At 37.5% G+C, this 19,022-nt stretch overlaps 1 protein-coding gene across 5 annotated transcripts in view; it reads right to left on the bottom strand.

The window, feature by feature from the left end:
* Gk (glycerol kinase) overlaps positions 1-19,022 on the bottom strand; it is a 72,057-nt gene that overhangs the window by 38,264 nt on the left and 14,771 nt on the right. For 3 of the 5 annotated variants that reach the window (XM_051142177.1, XM_051142178.1, XM_051142180.1), the window contains exons 2-6: positions 18,218-18,291; positions 17,369-17,475; positions 10,444-10,521; positions 5,076-5,159; positions 1,600-1,676 (exon numbers count right to left, since the gene is read on the bottom strand). In XM_051142177.1, coding sequence (XP_050998134.1) covers positions 1,600-1,676; positions 5,076-5,159; positions 10,444-10,521; positions 17,369-17,475; positions 18,218-18,291 — 420 coding nt within the window. The remainder of the gene's footprint in view (positions 1-1,599; positions 1,677-5,075; positions 5,160-10,443; positions 10,522-17,368; positions 17,476-18,217; positions 18,292-19,022) is intronic. The other 2 variants (XM_051142179.1, XM_051142181.1) reach the window with 1 other exon arrangement.

The following is a 19,022-nucleotide window of genomic DNA, read 5'->3' on the forward strand; positions in this document are numbered from 1 at the left end:
TCCAGTTTCAGGGAATATGGTAACCTCTCATGGCCTCTGTGGGTACCAGGCATGCATGTAGTACCCAGATAATACATGCATGTAAAATGCCCAGACACTTAAAATAAGATAAAAAAGCATAAAAGAAAGTTGCTGTAAGTTTGAGGCCAGCTTAGTATATACAATGAGGTTCAAGTCAGCCAGAGCTACACAGTAAGACCCTGTCTCAAAAAATGTTTTCCAATATATTTTATTGAAAAATATTCATATAATATATTCTGACCACAGTTCCCTTCCCATAATTCCACCCAGATCCTCCCCACCCACTCAACTATACATGCCTTATTTTCTCTCTCTTTAGTAAGTAGGCAACAAACAAAACTCCAAACAAAATTGAGAAAAACTCAGGAAACAGAAACAGACACACAGACACACACACTCCATGAAAACACATAGCCAGAAACTATAATATTTTTCAAGTATTTTAATTCAGTCTTCAAGTTAAAAATCTTAATGTATGATTTCTAGCTTTCTTTCGGGTTTAGGGTGAACAAGGAGGAATCAAGAAGATCTTGCAAAGCTATTAGACACAGAGTCTTAAAGTGCTACAGGCAAGGAGTGTAATAGTTGCCTGCGGTGGTGGTGCAGGGAAAACTATGCAACCCTAGAAGCAAAGTGAAGACGGTAGGAGGGAGGGTTATGCATGGTGAAGAAACAACCAATAGGAAATAAATGGGCAGGACAAGACTGAAACTACTCCGACAGGGTAGGGAACAGACATGGGATTGTTTGCTAGCCTGTTAAAATTAATAGTGTTTGAACATTCACCTCAGATCTAAGAACTAATACATGACCCACTGGCAAATAAAACAGGGACATACCTCATCAAAAAGGAAAAAAAGAAAGCAAAACAGAACACCAGAAAAGAACTACTTTGTAAGTTCTAGAATAACTTGAACTTGCTAAGAAATTAACTTCATTTACCTAACAAGGAAAAATATCTATATGAGGATTTAAAATTAGGCATATTCCTGTGATTTGATTTGATTTTTTTGTTGTTGTTGTCTATGGTGAATGTGTATAATGATGTCTACTTTTCCCTTGTTCCTGAATTCCTAAAAACTCAGAAGTACCCAAAACTTTTTTCAGTGGGCAATTGAAAACTATGCTGATGGATTCTGAAAGCATGGGTAAATTAAAGAAAGCACCCTTGGGGAGTATGATTGGAGTTACTTGGACATTAGGATCTCTACTAGTCTGTAGTCTTAAGGTATTTTTATTCCATCTGCCCTGCAGAATAAGAAAGACAGAAAGGTTAAGAATTGATTTGGCCCCAGTTATTTGAATGAAATAAATAACCATTTTGTCATAGGTTATAAGACAAGATAGTTTGCCTCATGAAATCAGAGAACTTTTTTTAAAACATTCTTTTTTTTTTCTTCGAGACAGGGTTTCTCTGTGTAGCCCTGGCTGTCGTGGACTCACTTTGTAGACCAGGCTGGCTTTGAACTCACAGCAATCCACTTGCCTCTCCCTCCCAAATGGTGGCATTACAGGCATGTGCCACCACTCCAAGTTAAATAAACATTATTACAACGTACTTCTGAAGAGATTTCTTACCTTGACAAAGTTATTATTTCCTGGAATTCGTTTACTAAGGTTCTCTACAGTAGACTGGGTTCTTAGGTCAAGCCACACTATAGATCAAAACATAATAATATGTAAGAAGACCTTCATAAAAATGAGAACCTAGTGAAATCACTGTTACAGATAGGAGACTGATTAGTTTCCATAAGCAATTAAAATGTTATAGCTTTTAAAGAACAGAAATTAGAAAATTAGAAATGAATAGACATACTGTTAGAAGAAAATATATTTACAAAAGAGAATTTAAAGCTTTTATGCAAAATTACAGACAAATTATAAGAACAATACAAACCTTGGGACTTTTACTTTGCATTATTTTTATAGGAAAATACAAAATATTGAAAAGTATTTGGAATAGGCATTTTCTGAACATATATGAATGGACTTAAAACCTGGGCAGGCTAGTTAGCAGTGCAAAACCAGAGTTCAGGATACAATGTGTATCTTAGAAACCTCTGGGAAGACTAAGACAAAGACTAAGTAGAGAGAACCTGATCCTATTACTGAAGTAAGACAAGATTCAGTCTCAAGTGCGGGATGCGTATTTACAATAAAATCTTTCAAAGGATACAAGATCTGAAACCATTAAAAGATTTTCTTTAAATAGAATCCATTTTTTTTTTTTGCTAGATTATATGGGGTAACTCTAATGGGCTACTATTTTCTTTACTAAATTTCTGTTATCTGCTTCCTGATCCCCAAGTAGAAAACACTTCATTTTTCTTTGTGGCAAACCTTGGGGAATAGAAAGCAATAAAAACCGCACAGTAGATTGCATAAGTAACCAATAGAACCAGATTTGCTATCTTCTTTTAAGAGACAGGTACTATTGTATTTAACTTTTATATATATCTTTTAATGTACTAGTGGTAACTCAGTATTTGGGGAATACTAACTATGCTTAGATGCCTCCTGACAAAAACTGAGGCCCATATCTAAAGAATTCTGAGGGAGGTAATGCAAGCCTGCACACTACATTTTTTAATGCTGACAGAATTAATGCTAATTTGATTCACTTTGTTCTCATCGATTAAAATCAGTTCTTTCCTGTAGTAAATTTCTACAAACTCTTTCTAATTATGCAACTAGCTGTATACTTCATTTTGATAGTACTAATTCCCATGAGATTTTTAACTGGAGAATTCAGGATACAATAATGATTTTCACAGGTAGAAAAAGCAGCAAGCAAATGATCCACATGACAACCAAGAAAATAGGAGAATAGCAAAAGCCACAAAGCAGATTTCCCTCTAGTTAAGATCTGCATTTGGTGCCCAGTACCTACTCCTCTTGACACCCAAAGTACCATCTCAAGTTCCCTTGGGGATTTAGATTTCCATAGTCCTTAGCCATATGGTTTATCCACAAATTTGCCCTATCCCAAGTTATAGGGTCGGATATGAACCATAACTTCTTACAGGAAAGATTCCTTGGTTTAATCACCCATCTGAGAGTCTGTAATTGTCATTGATCTCAGCTGTGTTTGTCACTGTGTAATTTGGGTCTGCTAGTCTCATGATGGGAGAGTTGGGTCTGTTTTGTCAAGAGCCATTTCAGAAAAGACAGACCGGAGGGGGATACCAGTGACTTTGTATTAGGAATGAATCAAAACCTAAACTAAGCTACCAGTGGGTGGCTAGATCCATTAGCAAAATAAATTTCCTTGTTTTTCTCCTTTGACTTAGTTGAAGTTGAGTTTTCTATCGCAATGTCAGGACATAAACCATTAGCAATATCAGAGGTGGCAACATCTCACATACCAGTGGAACAAGAGTTAGCTACTTTTTACACAGTAACAACACTGTGTGATGGTGGCCAAAATAGAGTTTCCTTAGACAAGCAAGCTTAGCAGATGCTATTAGCTTAACAGGAGGAGTTGGGAGGAAGTGGAAGGATTCAAAGAGATATTTCTAATTTGGGATGACTATGATTAACAAGCACATCTTAATTCTCAGAGGTTTGAACTACAACTAGCTATTAGTTTAAAACTCAATTTAGTGAGTTTTGATAACTACTTCAAAAATTAAATAGGAAAAATTAGGATAGCAAATATTAGAGTTCATTGTACTCAGTAGGATAGAGAGATTTGTGAAACACTTGTTTTAGTTATATGGGTTTGTTGAATCATGATATAAAATACCTTTCATAGAGAGGTATCTAAACAAATAGATTGGAAATTCATTAACTCGGCTTTCTAGGCTTGTGTTTGATAATATAAGCCTCCTACAACTAGTGGCCTCCCTCTTTCTATCTCTTTCCTCTCTCCTCTCTGTTTCCCTGCCCTCTCACTGTGAAGAGTGGATAGAGATGGGAAGAGGGAGCTTTTTAAATGTTATGTAAGTACTCTTCCACTGACTCTACACCAGCAGTCCCTGTTCACTCACATCTTAATGGACACAACAAATACAGGAAGCTGAAAAATAGACCCCCATGCTCTATAATTCTGGGACAATAGATCTCTGGATAGGACCTATAAATTTGACTTTTAAATAGGTGCCTTCCTTTCCAAAAACTACTACTACAACTCCACAACAGTGGTTCTTTCTTAGGAAGCATAATAGAACAACCTAGAAATCCTTGAACTTACCTAACCATAACCTACCTTGAAGGATTCTGGTTCAAGTGTAGGCCAAGATTGAGCCTATATCCTTTTCTGTGAGTATTCCAAGTTATCCAACATAGCACTAATATGTGAGTAATTCTTTTGTAGGGTATGCTCTTTAGAGTATTAATTATTTAGTTATAAAACCAAACCAAACACTGTCAATAAGGTCAATAGGCATCTCCTTGGTCCTATGACTTTATTGCTCTTCAACCAACACTAGTTAAACAGACTTGAAGTTATGCTTGACAACAGCGGTATCTACAGATCTAAACCCTCACCACACAAAATCAAAACACTTAATGTGAAATCATGAGTCCAAAGTTCTAAGTTTGGCTTTGCTACCAACAAGCTTTGAGACTTATTCATTTTTTAACCCTTCTTGACCTAGACTCCCTAAATATAAGATAAAATGCTGGAGTGAATGGCATCTAAAGTCCTTTTTCTTCCATTGCTCTGGGATTACAGAAGGCTGCCATGATGTCAACTTTGTTTTCACAATCAAAGAGTTCATGGCAATTAGAGTACGTGGACTGAATTAGTACAAATGGCAAAGAAAAATATGTCAGTGGTTGATACACTACCAAGGCAATTCACAAATGTTCAAAGTTAATTGAATTAAGAACAAAACAATTAGACAGCAATTATAGAAGCAAAGATGGCAGAATTAGATTTGCAGAATAAGAGAACAAAAGCCCAAGAGAAGATCCCAAAGCTGAAAGACTTGTGTAGGTAATTTCTGAGATCAAAAGAAGTGACAGATCCAGATCTGGCAGTAGCAGTCAATGTCCACCAACATGTCTGAGTTGGGAGGCTGGGAAGTGAGCAATAGCCAGAGCACCAATACCTGAGGAAGTACCAGCAGCTGGAACTGAAGAGCCAGAGGGGCCAACGGCAACTGGAACTGAAGAGCCAGGAGAAACTGGAGCAGCTGGAGCATTAGGAGAAATAATGGCAATTCATGCTAGAGATAGCCAGGTTCAAGATCTATGTACGCTTGTTTTGAGATGGTAGATCACTTGGGCAAGTTCATCAGAATGAATATTTTTTTCTACACATGTGAATGTAGAAAAGGAAATGGAAGAGACATGGAGCAGAAGAGGAACAAGGAAAGTCCAGCTTGAATGTCTTGTTCACTAGCATTTCCACTTGGATGAAGACCATGTGTGTGTTTCTTGTTCATAAAGATTTTCCCCTACTTAGCAACATATATGCACCATAATTAAAAAAAAAACCACTGAACTGAAATCATGCATGATATATTACAGGAGCACATCTTCGGGAGATGTTAAAAGGGAATGCTACCAAGGATCATGCTGTAGCCCCTGCCATGGTCATATGCTGTAGAACATAAAAGAGCTATTTTGGAAGAGCACAATCCTGCGAAAGTACTTTCCTCGTTGGGAAGCTGGAAGTAAAACCATTCCCACAGACAGGAACGGCACTGTCTACATAAAAATAGGGAACTGTTAATTCCCAAGGTAAGAAAATAGATTCTAGTGGGTGTAGAATACTATATAGACCCCCCTTTTAGAAGGTATTAATGATATTTATTTAGACTAATAAATTGGAATTTCAATGGTCCAGTCCATGCAATGAATAGTTTACAAAAATAATTTGGATACAGCTGGGTGTGGTGGTTCATGCCTGTAATCCCAGCACTCTGGGAGGCAGAGGTAAGAGGATCTCTGTGAGTTCAAGGCCAGCCTGGTCTACAAAGTGAGTCCAGGACAGCCAAGGTTACACAGAGAAATCCTGTTACAAACAAACAAACAAACAAACAAACAAAAAAGTTGAAGAAAATAATTTGGATATTGTAAATAAAGTCACATCTAATATATGTGTAGTGCATTTAGTTTGTTCAAATAAGAGTTTTACAAGTGAAGAGAAATACAGTTGCCTCAATCTCCAGGGATCAGTTAGTTAAGCGATATACACAGTATAGAAGAAATAATCATCTTCAGAAGATATTAAATAATAAATCACACAAATTTGCACAATTTTGGCTTATCATGACAACAGAAAGCAAACACATCTAAGAAACAAAATGAAAATGGAGAAAAGTCACTGGAGACCATCTATGTCTAGTTGGCTAAGCACAAAGCAAATAGTAAATCTCCTTAGAGATGGTTAGTTTGTAGTGTGGTAAGAAGAAGGGGAGCTTCCATGCTATCCAACACACCAGAAGCAAAGACCACCAGAGTTTTACAAAATGCTACTTACTTATCTCCCTTCAATAATATAGGAATTGTAAATGCTAATAGTTAAGCCCTTAATTAAGCTGGTTAAAAGGTCATATACAAGGGCAAAGAGATTATACCTCTCATTTGATGATATTTCTAATAACAGACAGGGAAAAGAAAATTGGGGAGTGGGAAAGGCAGAAAAATTAAAACCTATTAGCTCCTGCCTGTGCTGTGTGTCTGTGTGTGTGTGTGTGTGTGTGTGTGTGTGTGTGTGTGTGTGTGTGTGTATACATGTGTATATACATGCATACTCATATAATGGAGAATCTGAAATCAATTTGAGCTGTTAGTACATAATGCCAATGACAGACCTGAGTGCCTGGGAAGCAGTGATAGAAAGTGATGCTCTTTCTTAGATGCCGCACTAGAATTTACTGTCTTAACCTCAGAATTAACACACTAATTTTAAAATTTATATGGGTTATCTAAAAGTAGGCTATATGTACCTATGGACCCACTGAGCTTTGTTTACAATTGGAAAAGACATCAGTAAGTACATAGCTTTATTGCAAGTAAGTATAGCCTTTCTCAGGATTCAATTTGGTCAATAAACTTACCATATTTTTCAGACCATAATACACACCTGACCATAAGATGCACACGGTTTGTAGAGCAGTTAAAACAAGAAAAACAGTAAAAGCAGCAATAATACCATAAGGCGCACCCTAATCGCGCCCCCCCACACTTTTGGGGGGGAAAGTGTCTTATGGTCCAAAAAATATGGTATGCTGCAGCCACCACTGAATCCTAAGACTCTTGTATCTTATTTTTGTTGTTACTGTACTAGTGGTAAATATACTCTCTACTTATCATGTTCAGTGCTCATATAGTAAAAAGGAAGGCGACATGAAAGTGATTTTAAATTTTTTTATTATTTATTTATTCAATGTTGTTTGAGGATGTGTGCTATGCATACGTGAGTGTGTGTGTGCGTGCGCGCATGCGCACGCACGCACATGCGTACTTGCCCTGGCATGTGTGTAGAGGTCATGTGACCCTTTCAAAGTCAGTTCTCTCCCTCTACATACTCTTCCCAGGGCTCAAACTCAGGTCATCAGTTCGACAGCAAGCACAATGAGCCATCTCAGAGAATTTTTTAAAAGAAAAATACAAACTGTTCTTCTCGTTTGCTTATTCATAATAAATACTATTTGTAAGTTATAATTTAGTTAAGCAAAAACAAGAAAAGGAAAACAATAGTGACAGAGCTTTACAAGAGGAGGGAGAGAAGGAAGAAAATGAGTGCCATGAACGGATTCATTGTTATATTTGGTTTAGTCTTATATATCCCAGGATGCCCTCAGATTCACTATATACTTAGAGTAAACTTGAATCCCTGATCCTCATGCCTCCATGTCCAAGTGCTTGGATCAAAACTATACACCACTATGACTATTTTGAACTGAATATGTCATAGGAAAAAATTGATAGTGAAATACTAACCCCAAATTTGAAGGAATTAGAATGGGAAACTTTGGCAAATGGTTAGGTCAACACCATAGTCATAGAAATGGGATTAGTGCACTTATAAAAGACTAGAAAGAGTTTGCTTCTTGCCCTGTGCTCTCTACCATATGAAAACACAAGTCAGGCAATGGTCCCTTACCAGACCAAATCAACTGGCATGGTGCTCTCAGGCTCAAACTTTTAGCCTCTACAACTGCTATAAACATACATCTGCTGAATAAGCCACCAACTCTATGGTATTTTGGCTCTAGATGTCTGAACTAAAATCAAGAAAAATTAAAAGTGCAAAACATCACATCATGATATAAACAAGCCAAAAAAAGCTTGAACAAAAATCCATGGAATAATCTAATTCTGCTTCCACTAATCCTGTCTGATCTTCCCTTTGAATAAAGCCACTAAATATTTAATACCATGATGAAACTCTCAGCATGGATGGATGATAATTCAATGTTTTTCTAGATGAAATGAAATTGGAGGAAAATTCTACCTTTTAATGATTAAGCATGTTCTTTCTAGAATTTCCTATCCTCTGGTTCTCTTCCCATGTCTTCCAGCTCCCAAATTCCTACTCTGAATTTCTGTGACACAAAAGTAAGGGACAGGCCTCCTCAGTTTATCATGATATACATAGGGGTCACCACAGAACAGGAAACATACAAAGGCATCTAGCCAAGGTTTAGGATTTAATTGTACCTTCATTCCTATAGTGAGGTCATCTATAATAAGTTGAGATGATCGCATCTGTGTTGGAAACTTTCAAATCTGCATTGATAGCTATCTAAAAGGAAGTATGGTGTGCCATACTGGTAAGCAAGCACTTGGCAGGTAGAGGGAGGAAGACCAGGAGTTCAAAGTTATCCTTAGCTACATAGTGGGTTCATGGGCAGCATGGAACACATAAAACATTGGCTCAAAAACAAACAAACAAGGTCCAATGAGACAGTTCAGTGGGTAAAGGTGCATGGGGACAGGCCTGACAACTGTGTTTGACCCTTGAGATCTGCAAGGTAAAAGTAGAAAACTAATTCCAGCCGGTTATTTTCTTTTGTCCTCATGCATACCATAGAATGCATGCCTGCTTTCTCCCCAAACTAACTAACTAAATGTAATAAAAACATCCAAAACATCTAATTTCTAATTGCCTAGAAAATAGTTTCAACCACAAGTTTAATAGCTCATATAAAACAAAAAGCTATTTTCCTCCCTTAATATTACTTACTAACTTCAATTCTTATAAGCTCAATTTATTTTCCTTTATCTCCTTTATGAAGCAGTGTTGGAGTTTTGTTAAAGATGGTATAATACAGACCTTAAGCACAGTGCTGAGAAGAAAAGAGGCCCTCAGAAAGAAAAACACAGCCTAGAGCACAAGCGTGGGCTTCTCAAAGAATGATCACCCGCTTCATGCTTATGAATTGCCCCGTGTACAAACCTATGGTCAGATCTACCCTCTGAGACTCCTAGGCAACTTTCCTTCTCTTCATTTTCACTGCCCTACTTCAGTAACTCGATCACAGTATCAATTAATAGCTTTCACTCCACAGAAAAATGTCCTGTCCTTTTACATATACATCCTTAGATTTACAGGCTTTTTATTTGCTTATCCTCCCTGTTTCATATTCCTTTCCTTCTTTATGAAATTCACTGTTTCCCTTCTTTATAACTTATTCTGATAATCACATTATTTTATCTTTTCTTTTCTCATTTTTTTTTTTTTGGATTTTTTGTTTTGTTTTGCAATGGAGTTTAGCTTCATAGCCCCAGGTGACCTAGAACATGCAATGCTGTGGCCTTGAGGCAATCTTCCTGCCTCATTGGTGGGATTATGGGCGTGTGCCATCAGAGCCAGCAGGATTTGCTATTTGTGACAGAAATCTTCTAAGGATTATAGATTTAGACCACAACTTTCCCTGGAGGACACAGTAGTATCATTTAGTGCTCTGCGACTCTCATGTGCTAAGGATGATGCTCGTATCTACTCAGGACCTTTTCTTCTAAGACAGGACGCCTAATGGTACAACTCTTTAGATTTTGAAGTTTGTGTGCCCTGATGAACAGTTAAATCCATAACAGAAGCAGCTAAAATTCTGATAACTTATCTTAATAAGTTCAAGTTTTTAGATAGAAAGTACAAATTTACAAATAATTTATAGATAAGTTTGAGCACTTTCATTGTTTATTTTTCAGGGTAGGAAGGAAAAACTCTTCTAAATGTCAAAAACACAGTGAGGGGGGTCATAAAACAGTTCTGACAATATCCATTTAAATAATACAAAGAATCAACAAAAGGAGAGAGCACGGGAGAGAAGTAATTAATTCAATATGTGAATAAATATGATCTGAAAATGTTTAGTACACAAGAGCTTATCTCCTAGGACTCTGCTGCCCATCTCATCAGATTACAGGAAACATAAGGTTTGTCCATCAGATGTTTTAGTGTGACCACCTCTGCAAATGGAACAAGGCCCTGTGCTGGACCTCTCTGCATGAATGGCTTACCCACGGCATTGTAGAGAGGCTTTCCAGTTAGCTTGTCCCAGACTACTGTGGTTTCCCTCTGGTTGCTGACACCAATGGCTTTAACAAGAAAATTAAACAGAAGGAAGGAGAAAAATTAAACATGTAATATATTACTTCAGGATAACTGAAACAACTAAACAATTTTTTTAACTTGCAATTTCCCAAGACAGGACCTCATCATGTAGCCTAAAACAGACTGGCCTTAAATTACCAGAGACCCCACCCCAACCGTGCTACCTCTGCTTCCAGAATGCTATGAATAAAGGCATATGCTACCATATCCAGCTTTCCATTTGGAATATTTGTGGTGTTACCTGGTGTGTTTTCCTTAAATGCTTCTGAAAGAAGTGAATGTGCAATGTAAAGATTCTTCAGAGTCCTTCTGCTTCACCACAAGCACACACTGATGAACCATATCATTACTGAGGAAAGGTTCCCAGACTGTTCCAAGGAATGTAATGACTTCACAAACACACAATGGGCAGTTTATTATTCTATTCTAAGCATCAATAAAAACTCATTAATTTGTTTCCTAATTGTTATGTGAAATTTCCCTTCCTATGTGTGTACATATGTGCAGACTTGCACTTTTAGAAAATAGCCACATCCAGGCATGATAGTAGGAATGCATGCCTGCAACTCCAGTGTTTGGAAGGTTTTGTGAGGGAAGAGACCAGGAGTCAAGGTCAGTCGGGGCTACACAGAGAATTTAAAGGCTATGTGAGGCACTGGCTCTAAAAACAAAACAAAAAGAAACAGTAAGATGGCTCAACAGATAAAGATGCTTGCCATACACGTCTTGAGTTGGATCCTTGGAATCCCCATAGATGAAAAGAGAACTAGAAAGACACCGTAGTTATCATCTGACCTATATACACATGCCATGGTATATATATATACAACCTCCACCCCAAGACATGCCATGTTTTAAAAATAAATAAATAAAGAGATCTGGGCACAGTGGCACATGCCTATAATTCCAGCACACAGGGAGGCTGAGGCAGGAGGATCGCTGTGAGTTCAAGGCCAGCCTGGTCTACAAAGCAAGTCCAGGGCAGGCAAGACTGGACAGAGAAACCCTGTCTCAAAAAAAATCTTATGGAAATATTCAGTAGCAGTTAGGTTTAGCAAAACCAAATAGCTGGGTTTCAATTCCAATCTCGTGTCTCCTTGTTTTGTCACTTCAGAGTTTTATTTCTTGGATATTTGAGGAGACTTAAAAGGCCTGACCTAGCAACAATAAGTCACTATAAATTAAAGAAGATGTCTGGAAGAAATAAGTATTGAATTGATGTCCCCCAGGCTGCTGTCATAATCACCACTGAGGACAGAATACAGTGACAGTTGCACAATGAGGCTGAACTGAGCAGATTACGGGAATTCCTTGGAATCTCAGAGAGTACGACAGCAGGAGTGTGGCAATGGGTAGCTACAGTGGAATATTGTGAAAGTGATACTTGTTTTAAAAATAAAAACGTCACGATATGGAACCACAGTGAATTCACAGCTAAATAGAGTCCATTTCCTCCTTGTCGATTTTCCTGTAAATCATCAGCTGGCTAGTCTTTTTAGTCATAACCCTTAAGTCACATGTCTGTCACGCTACCTTTTATATTGGCTCCTTCTGACTCACTGAGAATCTAATCTAGAGCTATTTCCATCTGCTACTTGGTCCAGGATTCCTCTCTGAGCACTCCCTCTGTCTCCTCTATCTTAATTCTAGACCTTCATGCCAAGTGAAACTGCTTTCCTTGCAGACAGTCAAAGTCCTGTCAAATTCCTTTGCACAGTTCTCTTTAGGCCACAGATATCTTTATCCCTGCACACTGGTTTCATACAATGCCACTGAGCTTTCTCAGTGTTCCAACCTCAAATCCCATTTTGTAAAAAATCATTTATTCACATATCTTAATTACATTTATGTATTGGGGTGAGTGCTTGTATGTGGAGGTCAGAGAACAACTTGCAGAAATTCTCACCTTCCACCTCAAACTCAGGATTAAGGCTTGACAGCAGGAGTCTTTACCCACTGAGACATCTTACCTGTCAAAATCATTATTTGCTCCTAATTTTAATTCTTTCTTTTGCAGAATACCACATTCAGGTTTATAATTCTCCGCCATAGTTCAGCTGCACCATTCAGTTGCATATAATCATTAATTGCTCCTACTTTTAACTTTCTTTTGCAGAATACCACATTCAAGTTTATAATTCTTCATCATAGTTCAGCTGCACCATTCAGGTGCATATGAATGTAACATGCACAAGACACACGTTTGTTGTCCTCACAGGACTGTATTTAGAGATACAATCATCCACATAAATAAAACCCAACAGATCAGACTTACATCAAGAACGTCCACACTCTACCTAATATTTTAAGGGGTTCTTTTCTCTAAGTGACTGCTCATAAAATAGCGAAACTATTTAAAATCTATCACTCAAAGCCTACTACAGTCCCAGCACATTTTGGAGGCTAGATAGGAGGTTGCTACGGTTAGTCTCAGTCATAGTAAGTTCCAGAGGAGTCTGGACTCCACAGCCACATCTTATCTCCTATCTCAAAGACGAATAAACAAAAACCACCACACATAAGTAAACAAAAGGTTGTAACAATTTAAAAAATAGTCTTAGAAAAAGTCTTTGTAAATACTTAAAGTCTTAGTAATTAGACTTAGTAATCAGGCTTTCAAAAATAAACTGGTAGGAATATAGCTGGCTCAGTGCTTATGTGTAGGGCCCTGTATAGAATCCCCAGCACTAAAATAAGTAAATAATGCCTTATTTATATCATTGTAACATACTTTGGAATAAAAACTGTAAATACACAGATGACAATAATAAAAGTTTTATGTGCACTATATGGGCAGATGCATGAAGCTTTTCATACTGAGCATGGTGACATGTGCCTATAATCCCAGCACTTAGGAAGCTGAGGCAGAAGGATGGAGTTTGTGAGTACAAAGCCAGGTACATGGCTAGTCATTGTCTCAAAACAAAAACAAAACAAAAACCACAAACCACTTTTCAGCTTTTCAAAAAACAAAAAAACAAACCAAAAGCAAAACACTTTTCAGCTTTTCAAGCAGTCAAAAACTATGCGTAGTTTCACATATAAAATGTATATTTGAAAATTAAAAACAAGATATGGCCTCTAGTGGAAAAATATTTTAGAGAAAAAGGTGCCTCTCTGAAGAGCACTATGAGTTCCTAAGTCTAAGATATGTGTTAGGGCGAGGAATGGATGTATTGGCTTTCTTTTCCTTTATCACCGAAATAACTGCTTGAGATTTTAACTCCAAGGACCTATGTTCTCATCTTTGAAACAGTTTTTGCCCATCACTTAATGAGAATATCGGGCTTTGTAACTTTGTGTATGTGGTCATTTCTAAGGTATCATTAAAGGCAAGCATAGCTGCCTAACACACACAGAGCAGCCTGTTGGCCTGCTTTAGGTTTAAATGTGCCATTCAACTAGAGAGTATATTTTAATTTAGAAAAAAGCAGTCTTCGCAGTGGCTTAAGTAAAAAAAAAAAAACATATTTATGGTGATGGTGTCTGAGAAAACAGTCTCAATTCAGTACCTCATGCTGGTCTTGAACACACCAGTAACCCTCTTGCCTAAGCCTCCCAAGTGGTGAGAATATAGACTTGTACGAACACACCCAACTTTGAAGTCAATGCTTTCGGACAGATGATGACAACTAAAATAAATGAATCAGGAATTTGTGAAAGGTATATAAGCAGATATGATGAACTCTGTTAATGATTGCCAGGTAAAACTAAATGATAACAACTCTCAGCTGGCAAAGCTCATTTGCTTGTTGCATAGGAAATAGAAAGCAAGTGCTTTATGAAATTATCAACGTGGCTCAGGGAAAACAAACTGGTTCAATTATGTGAGTGGTACTTTAATGCCCTCCACTAATAAACAGCTATGGATCCCACAGCCCTCTTCCTCCACTGCAGCTGAACGAAGTTGATCTAGGTGATTGCTGATTGCTGAGTATATTCTAGTTTAGAAGAAAGCAGTCTTCACAGTGGCTTATGTCAAAAAAAAAAAAACAAACAAACAAACCATTTTTATGGTGAGGGTGTCTGAGAAAACAGTCTCAATTCAGTAGATCACGTTGATCTGGAACACACCAGCTTTTATAGTTTTGTTACCTAGAATTCCACATAGGGAAGAAAAGCTTGCTCATTCTGATGGCCCACTCAGTAAATTCTCAGGGGAGAGCAGTAGTGTGACTAGCTTCGTGTGGTAGACTTTATGAGATGTTCTCATCCTTGGCTACAGGTGAGTGGTTGCAGACAAAGAATCACTTTGAATTGGTATGACTTTTATATTGGATAAACGGGTGTGCCAAAAAGATAGCTGTTTTAATTCCAGCACTTGGAAGAAAAGGCAGGTGGATCTCTGTGAGTCCAAGACCAGCCTGGTCTACAGAGAGAAGTCCGGGAGGGCCAGGGCTACATATGGAGAAGTAGGAGGAAGAGTAGCAGAAGGAGACAAATACATGTTTAACGTCTAATAGGCCTGTTCCTGTAAGTGCAAGACAAATTACTTGGTGAGGAACACTGTCGTCTTCACATATGACACAAAACCCAGAAAGATTGGTACGGCAGTAGGCTCAGAAGGTCACCATATTGTATCCCACCTTCTCTGTCAGGAAGGTAGAACAATGTCAGGGCCAGTTACTTTGGACTCTATATCACACATCTCTTTAAGCTGTGCAATTTATTTATGAGTCTGAGGCAATGACTCTTCTGACAACTGAGTACTAATAAACACCTACTAATTATTTATACTGTTTCAGACTACAAGAATATCCCTAAAAGCCGAGCGGGGATGGTGCATGCCTTTACTCCCAGCACTCAGGATGCAGAGGCAAGTGGATCTCTGTGAGTTTGAGGCCAGCCTGTTCTACAAAGTGGGTCCAAGAAAGGCAAGGCTACACACAGAGAAACCCTGTCTCAAAAAAAAAAAAAAATTAAAAAAAAAATAAAAATAAAGTACTGGAAAAAGTGGTACAGGCCTGTAATCACAGTACTTGGCAAACAGGGGCAGGAGAATCACAGCAAATTTCAAGCCAGAAGGTCTTTTAGTAAACCCTTATTTCAAAAAAGTTGAACAAACGACAACAACACAATACAAGCTATAAAAAACAAGGGGCAATGACCACATGACTATAGAATGTTCCAGCAACCTTGGATAGCTAAGTAACCTGTTCTCCCTTTATAAATAGTAAAAGCCAAGTATAGGTATTCTACTTGAAACTAGTGATTCATAGAGAGATTTACAACAAACTCATACTTTTGGGAAATGATTTCATAGAAATTCTATAAGTATTTGACTTTCAAACACTATTCCTCCAAACTGTTCCTCCCACTAGTGTTTGTCCTCTTCTCAATAAAAGGCATCCTTGGGGCTAGAGAGATGTCTCAGTGGTTAAGAGCACTGTCTGTTCTTCCAAAGGACTCAGGTTCAATTCCCAGCACCCACATGGTAACTCACAACTGTCTGTAATTCCAGTTCCAAGGGATCTGACACCCTCACATCAATGCACATGAAATAAAAATTGAATAAATTTTAAATTATTTTTTTAGAAGGCAGGATGATATCTGTGAGTTTGAGGCTAGCCTGGTTTACACAGTGAATCTAAGACAGCCAAGGCTACACAGAGAACCCCATTAAAAGAAGAAAAGTAAGATAAAAAGAGAAAAATTGTCCAATAATGACAAAAGGCATGTACAGAATTAGATAAATATAAGAAAGGGAATAAAAACTAACAATGTAATTTAAAACTACAGTAAAATGAAATTCCATTAGAAATTGAAAGAAGAAAAAGGAAAACCACAGGGGGCTGGAGAGATGGCTCAGAGTTTAAGAGTACTGTTTGCTCTTTCAAAGGTCCTGAGTTCAGTTCCCAGCAACCACAACCATCTGTAATGAGAACTGGTGTTCTCTTCTGACATGCAGGCATACATGCATATAAAACACTGTATACATAATAAATAAATAAATCTTTTTTAAAGAAGAGAACAACAAATCTATCCCATTCTGATGTTTCAATGTTTCTCAAGTGCCATCTGGGCTCCAGAATTTTCTTACCAGGCAACATATTTGAACTCATTACCTATTCTACTGAACTGAGCATTAGGATATTATTATATAGAAATGGAAGGGAAAAGAAAACAAAGAATGACTAAAACCCAATTTAAATTTCTACTATATAAACAGAAGATCCATTGATGAATTTTCATTATATTTTTCCATTTTACTTTTTATCTTAAGTTTTATTTATTCTTTGATCATATATTACACCCTAACTGCAGATTCTTCTTCCCTCCTTCCCTCCCAGCCCCTCCCTCACCTTCTCCCCACATCCACTCCTCCTCCTTTTCCTTCAGAAAAGAGCAGGCCTCAGGGATATCAACTAAATATAGCATATGCATGGGATGTTTATTTTCTTCAAATGTTTTTCTCCAAACAGTCAGTCATATGACTGACCCCTCAAGTCCCTTAAAGTGTCAGCAAAACAATCACCTCAGAGAAGAAAAGCCTCCCATGACCACCTTATCTGAGGTACCCTTGTAGACACATATCACTCAATTTAAAAAATTTCCCACATGGAATTTATTACTATCTGAAATTAATTTGTAATGTTTTCTTTTATTGATCCTCATATTCATAAGAATAAAATGTATGTGTGAACAGGGACCGAATCTTGTTTACTGTTGTGGACCCAAGGTCTCACACACACACACACACACACACACACACACACACACACACACACACAAGTTTTGCTATACATAAGGACTCAATTATAAGCTCAAAGAATAGTTAATGAATGGGATTGGCCAAGATATACTATATGAGGAAATACTCAATTAAAATACCTTTGATGTTGGAGATATCAATATTGAGCTGTCCAAGCTTTTCACACGTTTTCTCTATACACTCATAAACAGACTGCAGGATTTCCTTTGGGTCTTGTTCTACCCATCTTTGGAACAAAAGAATAAATGTGTTAGTCTCCAATAATTCAACACAAAACTAACATGTTTCCATAAATAAGTTAACGTATTAGATGTGCCTAGCACATAAGTGAAAAAAATTAGGATAAGCAAAGCATATTTATAGTCTACATTCTAAAGGAATCTACAAGAAACATTTTCCTTATATGTTCTTATATTTTTCTTATTCTTCACAGAGTAATATAATGATGTATCCTTCTAAGGATGTTCCTTAACCAGGTGTGGTGGCTCACACTTCAGATCCCAGCACTTGAGAGGCTAAGGCAGCATGGCTGATTTAAGTTCTAGACCAGGCTGGTCTGCAGATTGAGACTACCCTGGTTTCAAGAGCCAAAAAATAAAGAAAACTGGAACAACCCCACTAAAAAGTCATCATTTTTGCACTTTTAGTAACAACAGAGATAAAGAAATAAATGACTTCAGAATTAGTGCAAAATTTGAAAGTTGTATTACTTATATTTGTTACGTATTACTTATATTTCTTACATTATTTATACTTTGCTTTACATCACTGAATTCCTAAGCCACTCATGGTCCAGACATTTTTGCTGAACTACTACATTATAGCTTCATTTTTTTGACCAATCCCATTCTCTCAGGTCTTCTCAAGAGGTTGTCTGGTTATGTTTCATATACCAATCCAGAGCATACATAGGGCAAGATAAACCAATAAATGTGACATGTCTTTACATGTTAAGTCAAGAAACATACCCTTCTCTTGGGAATTCCTGTTTTATTTCTACTTGATGATGACTAAGAAGTTCGGCTGTCTTTGAATTGAAAACCTGAAAAACACACCGGTATAAAAATGCAGGTTGATATCAAATCTGAAGTTATTGAGTAAATGAAGTTCTTGCTAGCATATGGAAAATGCTGAATCAGACTAAATGACCACCAATGAGGCTTGTCTTATTCTTCACACAGAATCATAAAATATCACAATGTGGGTGGCTGTAGAGATGATTCAGTGGTTAAGAGCACTTTCTATTCTCTCAGAGGATTTGACTTCAATTCCTAGCAGCCACTTCAGTTGGCTCATAGACAACATCCTGTAACTCCAACTCCAAAGAGTTTGATGCCCTTGTATAGCCTCTGTGGGTATATATAGGTACTCTAATGAGCTACTTTGAAGATATCTGTTTACTGAACAAAAACATACAGAGTTGGGGGAATGATATGTACATATATGCATACACATTCATACACACACAAAAACAAAAATTCATCAAAAAAGTGCAATGTCATATCAAAAATGGCTTCTCATAACCAGGATTCTTGGGGACTCGCATCTGAGAACCTAACACTCAGGAGGATAAGACAGAAGAAACCAGAGTTTGAGGCTAGCCTGAGCTACAATGTGACATCCTGATCCTGTCTATAAAAATTATAGACACTTTATGAAGAAGAAAGAAAGAAAGAAAGGGGGAGAGAGAGAGAGAGAGAGAGAGAGAGAGAGAGAGAGAGAGAGAGAGAGAGAGAGGAGAGAGAGAGAGAGAGAGGAAGAGAAAGAGAGAGA

The sequence above is a fragment of the Acomys russatus genome, chromosome X (genome assembly GCF_903995435.1).
Source record: "Acomys russatus chromosome X, mAcoRus1.1, whole genome shotgun sequence".
Lineage (NCBI taxonomy): Eukaryota > Metazoa > Chordata > Mammalia > Rodentia > Muridae > Acomys > Acomys russatus.